Source organism: Melanaphis sacchari, unplaced genomic scaffold (genome assembly GCF_002803265.2).
Source record: "Melanaphis sacchari strain LSU unplaced genomic scaffold, SCAv2.0 Contig177_pilon_pilon, whole genome shotgun sequence".
Lineage (NCBI taxonomy): Eukaryota > Metazoa > Arthropoda > Insecta > Hemiptera > Aphididae > Melanaphis > Melanaphis sacchari.
The window spans coordinates 370,299-389,328 of NW_020270834.1; the positions used below are offsets into that span (position 1 = coordinate 370,299).

General features: G+C 25.2%; 1 protein-coding gene across 2 annotated transcripts in view; it reads right to left on the reverse strand.

The window, feature by feature from the left end:
* The window catches only part of LOC112592460 (ALK tyrosine kinase receptor-like), a 336,409-nt gene that overhangs the window by 48,466 nt on the left and 268,913 nt on the right, over positions 1-19,030 (reverse strand). For both annotated transcript variants that reach the window (XM_025336511.1, XM_025336510.1), the window contains exons 4-7: positions 18,490-18,611; positions 13,935-14,078; positions 9,794-9,949; positions 9,539-9,669 (exon numbers count right to left, since the gene is read on the reverse strand). In XM_025336511.1, coding sequence (XP_025192296.1) covers positions 9,539-9,669; positions 9,794-9,949; positions 13,935-14,078; positions 18,490-18,611 — 553 coding nt within the window. The remainder of the gene's footprint in view (positions 1-9,538; positions 9,670-9,793; positions 9,950-13,934; positions 14,079-18,489; positions 18,612-19,030) is intronic.

The following is a 19,030-nucleotide window of genomic DNA, read 5'->3' on the forward strand; positions in this document are numbered from 1 at the left end:
TTTTTAAATGTATACAGAACATGTTTCAATGATTTTCATTCAAGAATAAATATTTAGTACAAGTAATTTATAAGTAGATTAGGTTAGTATTAAGTATAAAATTTCAATGATATTTAAGTTTTTTTATTAAAAGTAAAAATGTGATTTTAAAATGTTTGATAAGTTGTACACAATTGTTTTATAACTAATATTGTAATAATAAAGTATTTGAATGATAATTATTTTTATTTATATATTTATACGATGACTGACGCCCAATGGCGTCAAACAGCGTCTGGCTAAAAAATTATTCAGTGACGCTGATGACGCCAATAGGCGTCATAAAAAAAATCACGTACAGCACCGGGGAATGGGTATACGAAAATCAAGCCGCAGAGAACGTGTTAAAAATCTTAAAAACGTAATAGAGCTATGGTTATGCTTAGGTTGTTTTTATAGCTATTTAAAAATAATAAAAATACACACGCACAATTTTTTTGTAATATTAAATATTTTCAAATTATATTTAATTAATAAACGCGATAGTTGAGTTAAATATTTATAGACGTACCAACGTTCAACAAAACAACACACGTGTTACTGGAAATTTTTATGTTACACCATCATACATAAATTTCCTTAATGTTTCATTTAACTGATAAACATCTAAAGTAGAAAGGATAATACTACAATAATACAAGGTTTAAAAGAAAATAACTCTGCGTCAGTGTCTCTTAATAAAAGTCTCAAGACATAATCCCCATGTCAGTATGCATTACAATACGTTTATAACAATCAAACGAGTATACTTGCTATTATGATTTTACGTTAACATCAGGTTAACGATTATTCGAATATTCGGTACGCTTATAGAATTAACTATCTTGCACTATAAACTATAAACAGAAGTCATTTGTTATTTTATTCTCTCATCAAACCTACTAACAACTTTCATTATTTGTTATTAAGCTTTGAAATTTAAGTGACTATATGAGCTTAATATAATTTAAGTTTTCTATTTAATTTTTTTTTTATAGCATAGTCACTACGTATATTATTGTTTAAATATAAGATTAACACTGTGGTATTTTAAGTTAAGTTAATCTAGTAATTTAGTTACTAACTACCATAAATCAGTAGATACTTTAAAGTGTGGTATAGTAGATTCAAATATATTTTAGTAGCAAGAACTTAAAATACATTATTAATAAGTAATATTTAATTATTTAGAAACTATTGAGGTCCTTAATAAGTACCTGGATGTATAGTGTAGTAGAGTTAAGAGTATGCTAATATTCTGAGCATTAAATATTTTTATTACTAAGCATTCCAGCTCAACATAAATTAAGCATTTGCTTAGTTCTTAGAGGCATCGAATTTATGCTATATCAGAAATAATATCTACAGTAATAATTAAACAGACTAATACCCAAAAAGGTAGCTGAATGGTTTCAATTATTTTATTTGTTTAGTAAGCGAGTGTGTTAATCGACATTAGTCCAATTATATCATAATTATATGACTACACATCACATTAATATAGCATATCAAAAACTACGCCGTAAAGACATCTCAAAGTATATTAAAATATATTCATACAACGTTTATACATTCATATTTTATACAGAATATAATACTATAGAAGAATAATCTTACACACCCTTTGGAATAATAAAAATAAAACCACTAAACGACCTTAAATTATATCGGATCCTGCAAACACATATGCACACTCATATTCCATCATATCGCATTACATACACACACACACACATTTATACCACACCGTTTACATGTGTAATATAGTAGCAGGGGTCGTCGGACCATCTTTATGCTAAAAAGATCTAAGTAGCTGTCACATCCGTTCACCACGGTGTTCTCTCGTACATTCACATGAGTCATTGACCTCCCTGCCACTATGTGTTGTTTACCATATTTTAATAGATGGACAGTACCTATATTATTGTTCACTCACGTATTTTTATTTCACTAAATGTATAAATGAGAATTTGGATATTCGTAAAAATCACTAACGTTTCTAAATTTTTTGTTGTTAAAAATAATTTATAATATTTTTATTTTGAATACTGAAAGCTTGAAAATTGTATAAAAATTTGCAGAAAACTTAAAATTTTCATAAATACAAATTTCCATTCTTTTTTTATATATATTTATACATTTTGTATACATTGTAAATTAAATTCTTGATAAAATTGTTTATTTCTGAATAATTATAATTATCTTTATTTTGTTTAAATTAGAAAAAAAATTATTCCCATATTTGATCAATAACATACAATTCTAATGTTTATTCTTACGCAGAATATTTTCGAAATAATTCGATACATAAAAACCAAAATTCAATTGAGTAGTTTATGAGTTATAAATATTTTAAGTTTTGGTTTTGTGAAATAGTAGACTAACATTTTTTGATGTATTTCTGTACCTCTGCAATTCATTGATATATATATATATTTAATGTTGTTATTTTATCTTACTTTCACTATAAATTATGTAAAAAATATTTTTTCAAAATGTTAATAGATTTTGAATTAATTAATGATGTATTAATACTCCATAAAAAATTGTCTCTATGTAAGTATAAAAAATAAAAAATTATAACACCCTTAATATTAATAATATTTTATAATAGATTGGAAAATTGACGATAGTTTGTATTTTATGTTTTTATTTGACGTTTAAAATTATCATAAAATAATTATATTTTGCTATATTTATTTTTATTACAATTCACAACGATTTTAAATTTAAATTTATTTCATATTTGACGTATTTATAACAATAATATGATAAAAATTATAGGTATTTATATTTTAAATTAATAAGTGTACAAAATAATTCTTATTATTATGATAAAAAATTTGAACATTTAAGTTATGTGTTCAAGATTTGTTTTTTATATTTTTGGAGATAATGACCTCTGGAGGATTACGGTATCTTATTATTTTTCCAATATTTGAAATAATATATTTTATATTTTATATTCATAGTGTTTGTGTTTAGTTTTAAAATCGAATGTACTTTAATTAAAATACAGTTAAATATGTATGTATATATATATTTTAATCATTTTGGAAAAGTTTCAGCAGTTTTATTTAATAATTTATACCTATTTGTTTATATATATATATATATATTAATATTGTTTAATAACCTTTGATATTATCTTCAACACAAATGCAGGCTTATGAATTGTTTTAATTTAAAATAATTTTCAATTTTACTATACCTATAATATCCTTAACATATAGATAATACATTTGTAATCTATTTCGTAATCATTAATATAAGCAAAAAAAAAAAGAGCTTAAAGGAAATTACCAAATATTAAATGTCTAAATAGACTGTTAACTTCAAAATGCAATTTATTCATGATGGTGTTTAGTATAGGTATATATAAATATATATGTATAATAAATTATGTACTAAAAAATGAATGACATAACATGGACAGACATTTAAGAGAATATCAGAAAATTAAATCTCATTCTTCTGTATTTTCGATCATATTTAAATGCTATGCAGTTTGATTGCAAATATAGTTATCGTTATATTTTTCATTCAATTGCGTTAATAATATAGTAGCTAAAACATCAAAGCGTGAAAGACTTTTGCATACTGATTATATTTCTAAGGGCAACTGGAATATTTAGGTGAGCCATCCAATAATTCTTTCTAATATCTTAAACTGAATAGTTACTGTTTTGACATAAATATAATAGCATTATTCCGATTGTACCTTGTACCAAGATTTGAGTAATAGCGAATGTTACGTAGCTTTTTTTTTAATCATTAAAAAGAAAAAACTTTTATTTATAGGTTTTTAAAATATTATATTACATTTGTAGATTTATTGAACCTCATTTCATCAAATAAAACAATTATAATTGTTTGAAATATATCTAATCGAAATTAAATTATATTTTATTTTCCATAAATTCAAATAGTTAAAACTAAAATATATTGAAAAATTATTGAAATGTTTTTAATACTATTGATATATTATAGTTCCTAGTAATTTCAAAAAAAAAAATCTGTTATTGTTGAATAATATAGACAAACATATGAGTATAACACCATAAAACACATTAAAGCACAAAATGTCAATAAATTAATATATTAGTGTACAGTTTAATGAACATTTAATAGTTTTTCTTAAATTTAATTTTTTTCCTACTATTTTATAAAACAAGTGATATTTTAAAAATAACATCTCTAAAGGACCAGATGGGACTACTTTCTAAACGATAGAGTGTTCTAAAGAAACTTTTGAAGCACATATACTATGCCCCAAATAACCTAAATCATTTCATTTCATAAAAAAATTGATATAATATAGATTACCAAAAGCATCTGTGTATAAGGTTTTTAAGTTCTAAAAAAATTTACTAAATACAAACAAAATAATAATATATAAATGTCGTACAAATAGTGTCTATCTTAAATAAAGTTAAACTATTTGTTGTAAAAAGTTATAATTTAAAAATTGTATAGATCATAAAAAATATATAAACTGACTTGTTAACATCTTGAAGTGTTAATTTTAAATGTTATGTATATCTTTAAAATTTATAAAATTAAAAAAACAAAATATATATATATGTTTATTTTATTAATAATATATTTTAAATATGTTTTGATCTAACAATATTACTTATAACTATTTATTTTTGTCCTCGTATTTTTTAAAATATTTTTAGTTTTATGCAACTACTGAAGTATGTATTTATACATAAAATTAATAATTTTAATCAATACATCTTATGAAACTAAAATGTATACAATAACTATAACTTTTTACTGACACTAACGTCGATTTAAATATAATAATTCCATATAGTAATAATCGGATCATATTTTCTCATTTTAATATTTTGAATTTGAATTTATTTTTATTTTCGAGGAAAAAGACACAGAATTGCATTTTACATACCCTACCAATGAACTTTACGTACGCTTATTATAATAATATGATATAATTATATGCTTTTCTGACTATAAAATGAACACACAAATATTTATTTATTTGACATTTTTAATTAATATTTTGTACTTAAGCTTAAACTTTTGCAGCCTTATAATTAAAACAAAATGTAAATGGAATGCACCAAAATAATTTTGCTAAGAACAATTTTAAAATAATTCACTTAAAGTTTTTCAAATTAAATGTGGTAACGCCCAACCTTCACAATGGTCTACTCAAAGGTTAAATTATATTATGACGACCCATTTGAACCCCTATAGTCTAATCTGGAAATAGAAAATTTATTTATATTTCTCCGGGATTGGAAAAATTAATCTAAATTTCTTTTGCCATAGGTTAATTATAATTATTTTGAATGTAATACATTGTAAAATTATAATTTATTTTATTTTATATTCCAAAATTAAGAAACATAATTGCTTAATATAATCCAATGACCAAGAACACAATATTAAACTATTGTTTTTCCCTGCCGTCACATACGTATTTATATAATACGAGTAAACTGTGCAGAGAACATAATATACATTCCACATTAAGATTTCCATTAACCAGAGTAGTATGTGTCAATATACTAAGCATATACAAAGTCTAAACTATAGAGCCTAAACATAAAATTATTTATTTTGTCAATTATTCTTTATTAGCATCAACTATTACATTTGCATAAAACTTAATTAGTAACTAATATAACACGTAACGCAAAAGGAGAAAAAGCTTGATAAAAACTGTTTAATATTTTTTCTTTGCAAAAGGACCACTTAAGCTTATAATATTTGATACACATATTAAAATGGTATATACAAATAACAAATACATTATAAACAGAAGAAGAATGTTAAAGCGATGTAAATCGGTACCGTATATTATGAGATTACAGGTAACACGCTGCAGAATTCGAAATTCCATCTCGAAATAATACGTGTAAACATGCCATTCTTAACGTCATAATCATTATATTTAGATTAAATTAAAACACCTCTTGTGTTATTTTGAACTACTTCCTTCATTCATAAAATAACAATAAAATCATTATGTTAAATTGTAATATACACACGACTAATGAATTATTATTGAATACCTCCATCGATCCTATTAATATTTCTACCTTCAACTTTAACATAATTAATAATGATTTTAATAAAAACATTTTAAATTCATTTTTTATTCTAATACATTTTTCTAGTTATTATAGTAAAAAAAATAAACTTAAGCATTTAAATGTTATTTTACTTGTTTAATTATCACACTGTCTAATGGCAAATATTAAAATTAAAACATGAATTATAATATTGTGAGGAAAGTTTTTCGTAAATGATCAAATATATATATATATATAAACATAAAAATATTTAACCATGATTTTTAAATGTTACAACACATATTTTTAATTTTTTTCAATGTTATACAGTATTAAGTATTTAAAATTTAAGTCTTCTAAATCGATATTATAGTTTTATTTATTAATGCGTACATTTTTTTATTCATTGTTCAACATTGTTTGTTTTATTTTTATGTAGTGTATAAATATTATACGAAAAAACCTATAAAACTCTATCAATGATATTTTTCCGATACAAAATTATGTATATAAAAATATAAGGATTATAAATTTATATCGTACAAAAGTTGTTTATAGTAAATACTTGAGAACTTTTTGAATATATCTGAAGAGCCATTATTTAAATTAAAAAAATACCAAGTTTTCTGTTATTTAAATATTTACACAACGTATAATGATGCTTTAACATGAAGGAATGCGATTTCTTTTAATTAACATTGTCCTAAACTTTTTGTAACACTAAATACAATTTTTTCAGATCTGCATGCTGTATTATTTTAAAAACACAGTTTGACATAATAAAAACAAAATGTTATCAGAATTTAATAACTTGCGTACAAACAAATATCATATAAAAATACTTATATGTATTTTATGGCATTGAATTAGTATTGGTAATTGTATTACTATTTTTTCAAGGATATTGTATCCTTTTTTTATATGTATTAAAAAAAAAATACAAAAATAACAAGTTACACATTACGTAGTGGAACTCAATATTAAATTACAATAGAATAATTTTAAATTAAGTTTTTTTTTTTATTTATTCATTTATTTTAAAATGTTATTAAATGTATATTTTTTTTTAAGAATACAATATTCAATAAAACTATTTTAGTTTCCCGTTTAAATTGAATATAAACATAAAATAATTTTTTTTTTTTTTTTTAAGTGTATTAGATTTCCTTCTTAAGTAATCTAATTACCATAACACTACGTCATAAGTAAAAATACATAATGTATAAATTAAAATAATGAATAGTGGGTACCGATAATTATTTTTTTTATTTTTAGTTAAATAAAATTTAGTTTAAATGTTTTTTACAAATTTTAAAAACAACGTGTGGGAATAATAATATAATATGTAATAGTAAATCAGAAATAAAAAAATTAAGAGTTTATAATTCGATAATATAAACTTTAAGAATTATTAAAAGTTTTAAAATACTTCAATTATGACTACGTTTTTACTTTAGATTTATTTAAGACAAGCAAAAATGAAAATATACTTCAAAATTCTGATAGTTCATATAACTAAGTACCAATTATTAGATTCTTATTTTGACCTAAAAATATACTTTTTCACTTCGTGAAAGTTATTTGTGATTTATAAGACATTCTTGTTAGTCTAATTTGGGTTATCTCTTTTATAGTATTCAACTTATTCTAAATTCTTGTTATATTTATGTCGTATAATTTTCTTCATTAAATCATTTGGCTTTTTTATTTAACCACTTTTTATAAACTGTTTAATTTAGGTTCTTATTTTTTAGCTATTTATTAATGTATATTTATTATTATATCATAATGTTGAAATTTGATTAATTAATTCAATGAAAACATTGATAATAATTATGAAAAATACTGTTTTATTAGTATTTATATCCAATGGCGTAATAGCGTAGGTTTTGGTGTTGTAATCCCCTCCCTTCTTCTATTGATTATTTTATTATTTTTAATTATTCAATAAATTAGCGATCAAAACAAGAAGACTATGTTTAATTTAATAAAGTTCAAATACTTTTAAATTATAAACAAAATAAATCTAATTAAAATGCATATTTTGAATGACCCTTTTTTTTTTTCTATGTTCTGACCCACTACAATTTTGAGTTGTCCATCTCTGGTACATACTTAAACTTTAAACCTCCTCATTCAAAAATTTTAGCTACGCCACTGTTGATATCCACAGCAAAAAATCGATAGGATACAACAAAATTATACAAGGTATTCTTTACATAAATATATAAATTTCTAAAAGCAAATATTACATTCACAATATTTACATGCAAATTTTTCTATATGTTTTATTTGGTATAACGCTCCACCTGTTACGTGCTCACAGATTCTCTAAATTTATTAATAAACTTAAACTTAGATTGATTTGATTCAAAATAAGCAATAGTACTTAAACACCTCAAGGTTTTTAAAAAAAAAAAAACATGTGATTGTAAGATAATCAGAACCACGGTTTTATGATTAATCAACAATATTCTTGAGTTGTTAATATTTATAATAGATAAATGATAATTGATTTTGTAAATTTGGTATAAGCTCAATGTACCAAATAGTTCCCTCTCACATATATATAATATACGCGTAATTTATAGCATCATAACTATTCGCATATTAAAAATAAAACAATCACACGTAAAAAATAACAAGAGAATTAGTTGAATTTCAAAACCACTAGCCTAGGAATACACAATTTCATTATTTCAACTTGTGTTTCATTTAATTTACTACTATTATATACATCTGTGAAAATGTACTTAAATTAATTATCCACATGAATCCTAATCAACATCATATTATATGATATTTAGTGGAAAACAAAGAACGGATACGTCATGTCGCTTAACCTAATATTAATTGTGTCAAGATGAATGACATTTACATGACATAATTTGTTGACAATATTATTAGTTTAGATCATTCTTTTTCAAAAGTTTAATACTCATTCTATATATTTTAGACTGTAGATACTATATTTTTCATTTTACCGTCTTCACGTTATTATATTTGCAGTTGAGCGTTTGAATAGAATACAATTGAAGTTGTCAAGTCGTAAATATATATAAAATAAATACAGCTTAAATATCTAGTAAACTGAAGTTTAATATTATTAAACTAGATCGGTCTCAATATAGAAAATATTATAAAAATAATACCTTATTAATAAGTAAAATTTAATACGAGTACTACAAAAATCAAGTTAAAAGCATATAATATTATGGTTGTGTCTAATGACCTCAATTTAGATATTCTTAATTCAATGGTACCGAAAAAAAAACAAATTTATACCACACAAATAATTTATAATTTTTTACTACGATATTTTTTTTTTTTATAATTTTGACGTTGAAATTTTAATATCCATTTTTGCAGCATCCCATCGCAAATGTTGAGTATTTTAGCCCACAATGGATACCCGAACAGAAAATAATTTTATACTTCCATAATACATATATTGGAATACAACAGATACTCACATAACAAGAATTGTAATATTTCGATTCGGTATCTGAACAATACGTCGGTGGTGGGTGAAAATGTATACTGTCCATACGCGCTGTCGCTCCAAGATACGAAGATCCAGACATATCTACATAAGCGTAGGTACCTATGAAATAAGACAAAACACAAAATACATAAAAAAACACATTTCACAACACACGAAATAAAAGCGTAAAAAATAATATTATCAAAATTAGTTTTTGTTTGATGTCCAAAGCAGGTTATATTACCAGTTCGGTTACGGAAAGTGTTATCCCATTTCGGGCCGGTGAATTTATGTCGGTCGCCTTTGTATAGTTTCCACGTTAGAGACATTTCACCTGACGTATTCCGCCATCCGCAGAACCCAGACTCGAACGTACATCGAGCTTCAGCTGGTACAAGAACTAAAATGATAATATAATATTGCATAAAAACAGAAATTAAAAGGCACAAAATTAATACGACATAATAAATTTTATTATAAACGTTAAATGCGTTTATTAATATACATCGATGGTCGTTTATTATCAACAACAAATATTCGACATAATATTCGTAACACTCAATTTCAATTCATTGTTTTTAACAAGTGAAAATTATATGTTTAGAAGATTACAAATCACCCGTGTTGAAATCCACATTTTATTGTGTTGAAATAATAATGTTATGTAAATTATCATCATACAGTTAAATTAAACAAACAGCTCATGGTAACCTATAGAGGTGTGGTTTTGTTTTGCACGAAAAATCGATGCGTTTTCCGGAAATTCATCTAAAATGTAATATAATATTGTTGTATCTAGAAAATGTAATCGCTACATATACATAGGCTACCAATATGTTTGTGAGGCCTAAAAACGAATGTTCAACACATACTAGCTAATAACAATAGCTCGCGACGGTTTCGGAGTTGCGCTTCGTTATCAAAATAATGGGTCTTTTGTTCTTATTTTGCTATTGTACAATCAGATAGTTTTGGGATATAACTCGTATTGCTAGCAACAGTAAATAATGTCAACGGTCAATTAATAACTTCGCTTGTGATCATACAATGAGTATTGGAAATTCTAAATTGTATAATATATCCGCGGGACGTCTTTCATTTACGTTAATCTGGCAGGAAAAAAAATCTCACATAGTACGTAGTATTTAATTTAGCATTTTACGATCGCGATCAAAGAACGCATTCATATCGAAAAAAAAATACTAATGGACCTTTTTTTTTTTTTCATTCTAAATAGTCGTATTAATACTACTATCGTGCCCGTTGGCTACGATAGATGCGATTTTCCATCCATTGCATTAAGTCCATTTGAAATGAAAATAAAGACGGACAATAGCGGCCTATGACGGAAATCCAAATTATTATTTCGTTAACAAAAAAATCATTATTTCCATAAAAACACAATACAATATAATAGCGCAGTAATTTATTATTTTACGGGATTTATGAAAAATGTACAAGCACAATGATGACAAACGAATGAAAGGGGCGCAATAATCAATGTTCTATACGTTGTTTGGTTAAAATAATTTGATAAAGTTCGTCGTTTCTGTAACTAATGCTTTTAAAATGATAAACACCAGTTTGCTAACATTTGAGTTATTTGTAAGAACAAATATTAAGCATATGATCAGCAAGGGGTTTTTAAATATGGTAAATGTTTTTATGAGTATAAAATTAACCTAATATATATTTATATATTTTATGACAATGTATATAGGTACACAACAAATCTATCAAAGTATGTATGTTGAAATTTACATTAACAAAGCTATAAGCAAGTGTAAACATAACACTTAGAATAACTATATCGAGGTTAATGTATTATAAAAATAATCATAACAAGATGGTTACTTAATTTATTTCATACAAAAACAAAACAAAACAACGCATACTATAGACTATAAAATAATTAATTATGAAATAACTAAGAGAATATTTCCTACGTAGAAAAACATGGATTATTAAAATAAGAGTTTATTCTATTTTTATTAAAACAAAAAAAATGAAGTCGAAACAGACAAAAAAAGCTGAGAAACACAAAGATACACAGTATAAATTACTTAAATCAAGTATCTAAAACAAAACATATAACATGACTAAAAATCAGTAATCTTACTTCATTTTAACTTAATACAATATATGTAGTGATAATTTTAAAGTTTTAAGTATTATTACGAACTCTATGATACACACACACACACACATATATATATATATAAATCAAATAATTTAACATACATATAGTAAAATGTGGTGATCAGTTTTCATTAAATAATTAATAATACAAGCATGTAGAGGTCAAGACGGAGAGGGAGAGCGTGAACGTTATATTATTTTAATTTAATCATTAACGTATAAGAACACATCTTTTCTTGGAAAAGTCGAAATTCGACATCCCGCTGATAAGGATACGAATCGACAGAAATCATGTTTCGAGATCCCTCGTAACAGAAGAGTCACCACCACTAAGACCTTTATGTTCTTTATGTTTGGATCATATACAAAGGAAACCGGTGCAAAAGTTCGATAGATAGTTAGAGATATTTGAGACATTCAGAGGCAGGTTGTAATACCACTCACGGTATTACTTGTCAGTACTTTTGACTCAGGTCGTAACACCAGTCACTATTTTATATCTTACATATTTTATTTTTGTATTCGAAGTTAACGTTAAATAAATGTTTTTCTACACTTCATACATCACGTTTTCATTATTGTGTTGATTTATGATTCATCTAGCGAGGCGTAACATTATAGATCATTAAATAAATCAGATAAAATAAATTCTTTGAACGTATTCGAAAATTATAATTATCGTGAGTAATCGTATGGCATTGAAATGTTAAGAGTTTAGAAATAAAGCGCTTGAATTTAATAATTACATCTACATATCAAGAAATAACTGTTTAGACATATTTTTTTTATCAAGATTTTATTTTATTAATAATAAATTTAATAGATGAAAAATATCAAGCCATAGTATTCTATAATTAGGTACATATTAAATTTATTAAAATATAAATACATCCTAAAATGTATTTAAAAAAAAAAAAGCATTTTTGAAAGATATATACAATATCATTCAAATAATAATACTATGTAAACTATTAACAATAAATTTTAAGCTGTGCTTAAGAATCATTTTAATATTGTATTAGAACACAGTTTGGAACTAAGCATTTTGTTAATACTGAATTATTTGTTGAAAACAAGGTTGGATTTATTTATCATTTTTTTCCGAACTTCCAAAATTACAAAATTATTCTAAGAAATTACTTATAAGTACAATATTTATTAATGATTTTTATGAATCTCAAATTATTCAATTTATAATTTCACACTTATAAAAAAAAAAAAATCGAAATATGTATTTAAGCATTATTTAAAGAGTACGAAAATAACAATAATTATTCTTTTCAAATTCAATGATAGTCAATTATTTTAATTAAATACAAATATTTTAATCATAGTATATAATTTACTTTTGAATTCAACTATAATTTATTTCATACTGTGTTAGGCGATCGTCTGATTAATACAGATACAAATATTAGTTGCATTTTTAATATTAATATGATTAATACAATTTTTCATGGTACCTATATTAATTGTTTCCCCTATATTGTTGTCTCATTAGTATTCTGTACATTAATTCGTATATTCATAATATACGGATAAACAATGTTTATCATACTTTTCGACGTTATACAATATTATTTTTTTTGTAAGCACATACTTATTAAAAGTTTAAAATATATTACGTAATAAATGTTGTATTAAGCTTTATCCAAGCTTTTACTGCATTATTAAATTAATTAAAACATCTTTTTAAACGTTAAAACATTAAATATACAATATGTTAATAAGTTTCATATATAACCTAATTTTACTGCAATAATTTAAAGTACGTCATATTTTGCCGGAGGTTTTAATACTTTACATGACTAATTTAACGAAAATTAATTAATTTGTTAATAATTCATTTTAGTATAAAATATACGACACAGTAGACTTAAATCTCAATAAGTATAATACACAAATTAAAATAGTTATTATAAAATAAAATAATTTAATTCAATTACATATTAGATTGATATAATATTTCCAACATTCATCAATCCAATTTCTTATTCGATACATTTTGCGTCGTTATTATTAACAATATTACATGAAAGCAATTTTTCCTTTAATTAATTTTTTTTCCAGTGCTTTGGGGGTTTTTAATTAATCGCGACCAAGTAACTACCCAAAAGTAATCGATATTCGTGCAATTTAGAAGATACCATTTTTGTGTTATGTGCTTCTACGAAAACAAGAAATACCTGCATACCAAAATGTATTGGCAATATCTGTTGAAAAAAATTAAATATATATATACTTACAACAGCTTTCGGTTTCATCTGTTTCATCGGGACAATCTGGACTGATATCACATACATGATGATACGGTATACACGTCATGTTATCGGAACACAAAAAATGTGAGTCTGTTGGACAACCATTATCAGTTATGCCAGTAAAATATTCTGGAAAATAAAATTTTACATAATTAAAATATAAGAAAAATTTGATATTTTTGAATAATATTAGAAAATCACAGTTATAAATTCTTATTTTTATAAAAAAAAATAAGTAAAAATATACATTACATTATTCTTATTAAACATCTAAACGATACGTTATATTAAAATCAATAATTTATTAGATGCAATTGGTGGGATATTTTCTAATCATACGTGAAATTCTTACAATGATACTCAACAATATTTGTTTCATACCTAAATTATAAATCGGGCGGATTAGGAACTTCTATTATGTTACAAGAAAAATATAGTGAAACGCTAAAAATAAACAGTAATTGAACAGAAAGTGAAAAACGTTTTTAAACAAATAAACTTTTCGGTTTCTTTTGATAAAATAAAATTTAGTACACGCAAAAAAATATTCCGGTTGCTATATATGTAACTAAAAGACCAGAAATTACAAAAGGTAAAATTTGCAGTGGGAAAAAAATGAATAGGCAGCATATAAATAGTCAGCTATAAATAACATCTTGAATAAACCTGGGCAATATTAACATCCAGGTGCCTTGTATTTTCTTATAAAAATGAATAATATGATATAGGTGCTTACATAGTAATAATTATGTAAATCCTACTATTTTAAATTTTATTTTATTTTTTTTTATCCGTAAATAATGTTTGTTTTATTTTTGAATTCCAAAAACTCTTAATGATTGGTTGTTGATGATGTTTATTTTATTATTTATTTTTTTTTTTGTAAATGAGATCTTTAATATTCTTAACCTAAATTAAGTATAACAATGAACTGTTAAAGTCTCGAAAAGCAGCTTTATAGGCTATTTCTGTGAATAAAAAATAGCACTATGATATAACTACAAAGTACAAATCATTCATTTTTGATCAAATGTTGATGCGTTGCCGGCTATTAGCTAGCATTTGGCCGAGAAGACTAAACTGAAATGATGCCTAGGATTAATATAAAGTATAAATTAAATGATAAATAATAAAAAAAAAAACGAAAATTTATACATAGCACGTCGTGCACAAAATAATATAATAATAACGACGATTGTATATCATACAGAATAGTGGGCGCCCGATCAAATGTACATATATAATGATAATAATAATAACAATTATAATCACGCAATGGAAATAGTTATCAGCGGCCGGATACGATGTACCAGCCGACACGGTCCACGAAGATATATTTATATATGTACATTCAATCAGTAACACACAAAGACACACGGCAATCACGTGCACAAAAGGCGACAGCGACACCCGGACGTCCCTAACGCAAACACCGCCGACCAACCGAACGAAATCGGCACAACAACACGCCGTGGTATGGCAACGCACAAAGGCCGAAATCAAATCATACGTATTGAAATGGCGGATCGAACGACGTGTTGCACACTGCAACAGCCACGGGCCGAGGTGTTTTCGGCACCAGCGAGGGAAAAGGACTGTCGGCGGCTGGACGACGACCTTTATCTGACGACGACAAAAGCTATAACGCGTCGGTTATCCACCCAAGTGAACCGGTCCCCGGCGGCGATAAGTCACGACACGTATCAAGTTCGAACAAACGTAAAATTATGTTCTATTTCAGATGATCGCAATATAAACCGACCGCGTTAACTATAATTGTGAGTTCGGGTTAAACAATCAAACAAACAATGTACATAAGTCATAACCAAGAATTACTGGGTGACAATAAGTGTCATACAGCATACACGCACTCCCGCACGAAAGGTCGTGACGATACCTGTTATAAAACAATGATCTTAAAACGAAATAAAACATAACAATGTTAAGTAATTAAATTAAAATTATTCGTTGTCTCGTAATACGTAAAATAATAAAAAAAAAAAAAAAAAAAAAAAAAAAAAAAGATTTGACTTCACTAATGACCATATTATTAAAATAGTTAAATCAAATACAGTCGAATTCGCTTATTGCGATGCCGTATATAACGATATTCCGGGTGAAACGATTCTAAGCAATGTATTCGGTTGGTTTTTATATCTTATGTGTAATACCTTTAGTCGTATGTAACGATATCGGTTACAACGATAATCCGGATATAGCGATGTTATTTTGAAATGAAAATGGTTTTTTATATTCACCTATAGCAATTAATAATATATGCACAAGTAGTAAATTTGATTTCGTACGAAACAATAATAATTTCTTAATCTTATCTGTAACAGATAATGTGTCTTGCACGAAACGTATATTTTATACGGCATACTTATTGAAAGTATCGTCTATTTCAGAAGTTTATTTTTGTATTGATCAGGTGCGTATTTTTGTTTTGGTAAACAGCGATATAAATACGCCAGAAGCATCAATAACATTTAAAAAAATTTCTAATTTTGATAAAAAATCTTATTCAAATTATAAACAAAGCACTATAACAATTTATTTTTCAAAAAATCGTAAACATAAATATACTATACATTTGTGTACTTTTATTAAAAATTAAATATACCTTTAATGTTAAAATATGTAATCTTAAATAAAATAATACAGTAAAAATTGTGTTTATAATTCAATTTTTCAAAAAAAATTAAGTTACTTTTTATAATCCGGATTAAACGAAGTTCGGTTATATTGATCAGATTCTCTTGGTCCCTTGAAGATCGTTATAAGCGAATTCGACTGTACAATAATTATTCTAACCTCGATATAACGTTAATCGTCGGACGTGAAGAAGAAATGTATTCAAAATATAAGAACTTAAACATAACCATTTATTAATTCAAACGTAGAAATTATGGCGTGATATTTTTGCCATGTGAGACATTTTTAGTGTATATTAATGTATATAATATATCAGTACCTCGTATTCAAGGCCATATTCTAAAACATATTTTTCTTCAGCTTTCTCTGACTTCAACTTATTATTCTCTTCTATTAGTTTTTGGATCTACTTTTCTCTTTATTATACGGTCATCCTATCACAGGCATGGTCTACTTACTGGTATTTTTACCGTTGACCCGGAAAAACACCCTTCTTCAATTACTATTGTTATCACGGTATCATTTTCCCCAGGCTGCCCACCCTACATCAATCATTTCATAATTTTCCTCCTAATGCATAGTCGTTCAACAATTTTTTTTCGTCTATTTTTCAACACTTTTTGGATTTCACTACGGGCCATACGTTTTTGTTATAGTATTTTACTTCAAGAGTCAATATGTCGAGCCTTGTTTTTATTTTTTTATTTTTTTTTATTTTTAGAGTCATGATAGGTCGTAGCAAAGCCATGTGTTAGCTTTGATTTTTAGATTTTTTGATAATATGGTTCTGGATAATAATATGAATCCAACTAAAAATAACAGTGGTTTGTCAATTGTATCACTTTCGATACATTTGTTCTTAGTTTATTGTCCTCGATTAAAATGACTGTCAAAGATGTGTCTGACATAGCTCACAATAGCTTGAAGTACATCATATAAGTGACTTGTCTACTAATATTTAACCACCAATATATAATACAACGATACGTTGAATCAAAAATTTCACATCATTTTCAAATATGACACGTGGTGAGACGGAATATCGTGTCGGGTACGATGTATCATTAATGGTAAAAGCCACTCTTTCTCTTCTGTGGTACCGAAATACGAGCATTGTCACATCGACTATTTTCTTGTTTTTATTTTTCACTAATAATTTTTTATATTGTGCAACGATCAAATATTACCGTACCTTCCATAACACAATAATTTTTCTTATTTATTATTATACTATTATGTTAATTAATATAAATATAATATCTTCTATATTTAAAACATGTTATCTCATCTACTCAGTTCTTAACCACACCGCCTGACAGACTACCACGGTGATGAAATGATCACCAACACCGACTTCACGACATACTCTTCTGCTCGTAGACTTTCCGTAATGAATTTCCATATCTTCGTATCACATCAAAGTATAAATACAAAAAAAAAAATGATTTTAGATTTTAAATACATAATTGTTTCAGGTTTTGTGACTAATATATAATGTAGATACGTACTCATTTGTATTGAACGGTTTTATAACTGTGAAACTAATTCATTATATTTATCATATTGTTTATCCAAATTTGATCTTAGAAAATAATCTTTACTATAATTATGTAACACAGATACATTATATAAGGACATAATATCTAAAATATCTTTACGTTGTTAAATTAATGAATAAAATAAGTAACGAATATAAAATTATTTTATTATATTATGTGTGCATCTCAAAGTCATAAAAATGAGTGGAATATGATGAAAATAGTGTTATACAATGATAAATAAATTTATGTATAATTCGTTATTTCATACTTTACTTTAAGTTTTATTCTTTTAATGTATTTTGTATATTTTATTAATTTGAACATAATATAATTTATATAATTACCTGGTAAGCAATCTTCTAATCTGATATCATCAATGGCGACATGTGATCCAGGCTTGATATTTATTTCAATAATAACTTGTCTTGTCTGTCGACCCAACAATATCTTCTTTTTCTCCCAATATCTATAAAAATATAAACAATCATCAAGGCCATGATATTATTTTCATTTTTTTTTTTTTTTGAATGTGGTAAATACTATTGTTTGAAATAATTTGCAAAAAAAAAGCATTTCTAAGTAGGTATATAAGGTATTCAGTAAGTAATAGTTGAAAATCGGATGTTTTAAAAAATAAATTTGAACTATTCATGAACTAATTATGGTGGTTAACTGCGTTGAGATACCTATAATATACATGTACTACTAATATAACCACTCATACAAAAGTAATTAAATGTTAGTAAATATAAGACAGCCAATATGATTGTTAAAATGTTTAAGTTTCAAATATCTATTGTTTTAAATCTGAGATATTTTTTTTTTTAATTGTGAATTCATGATTTAAAATAACGAAAACCGTTTTAATTTTTATTGGTTAACTAT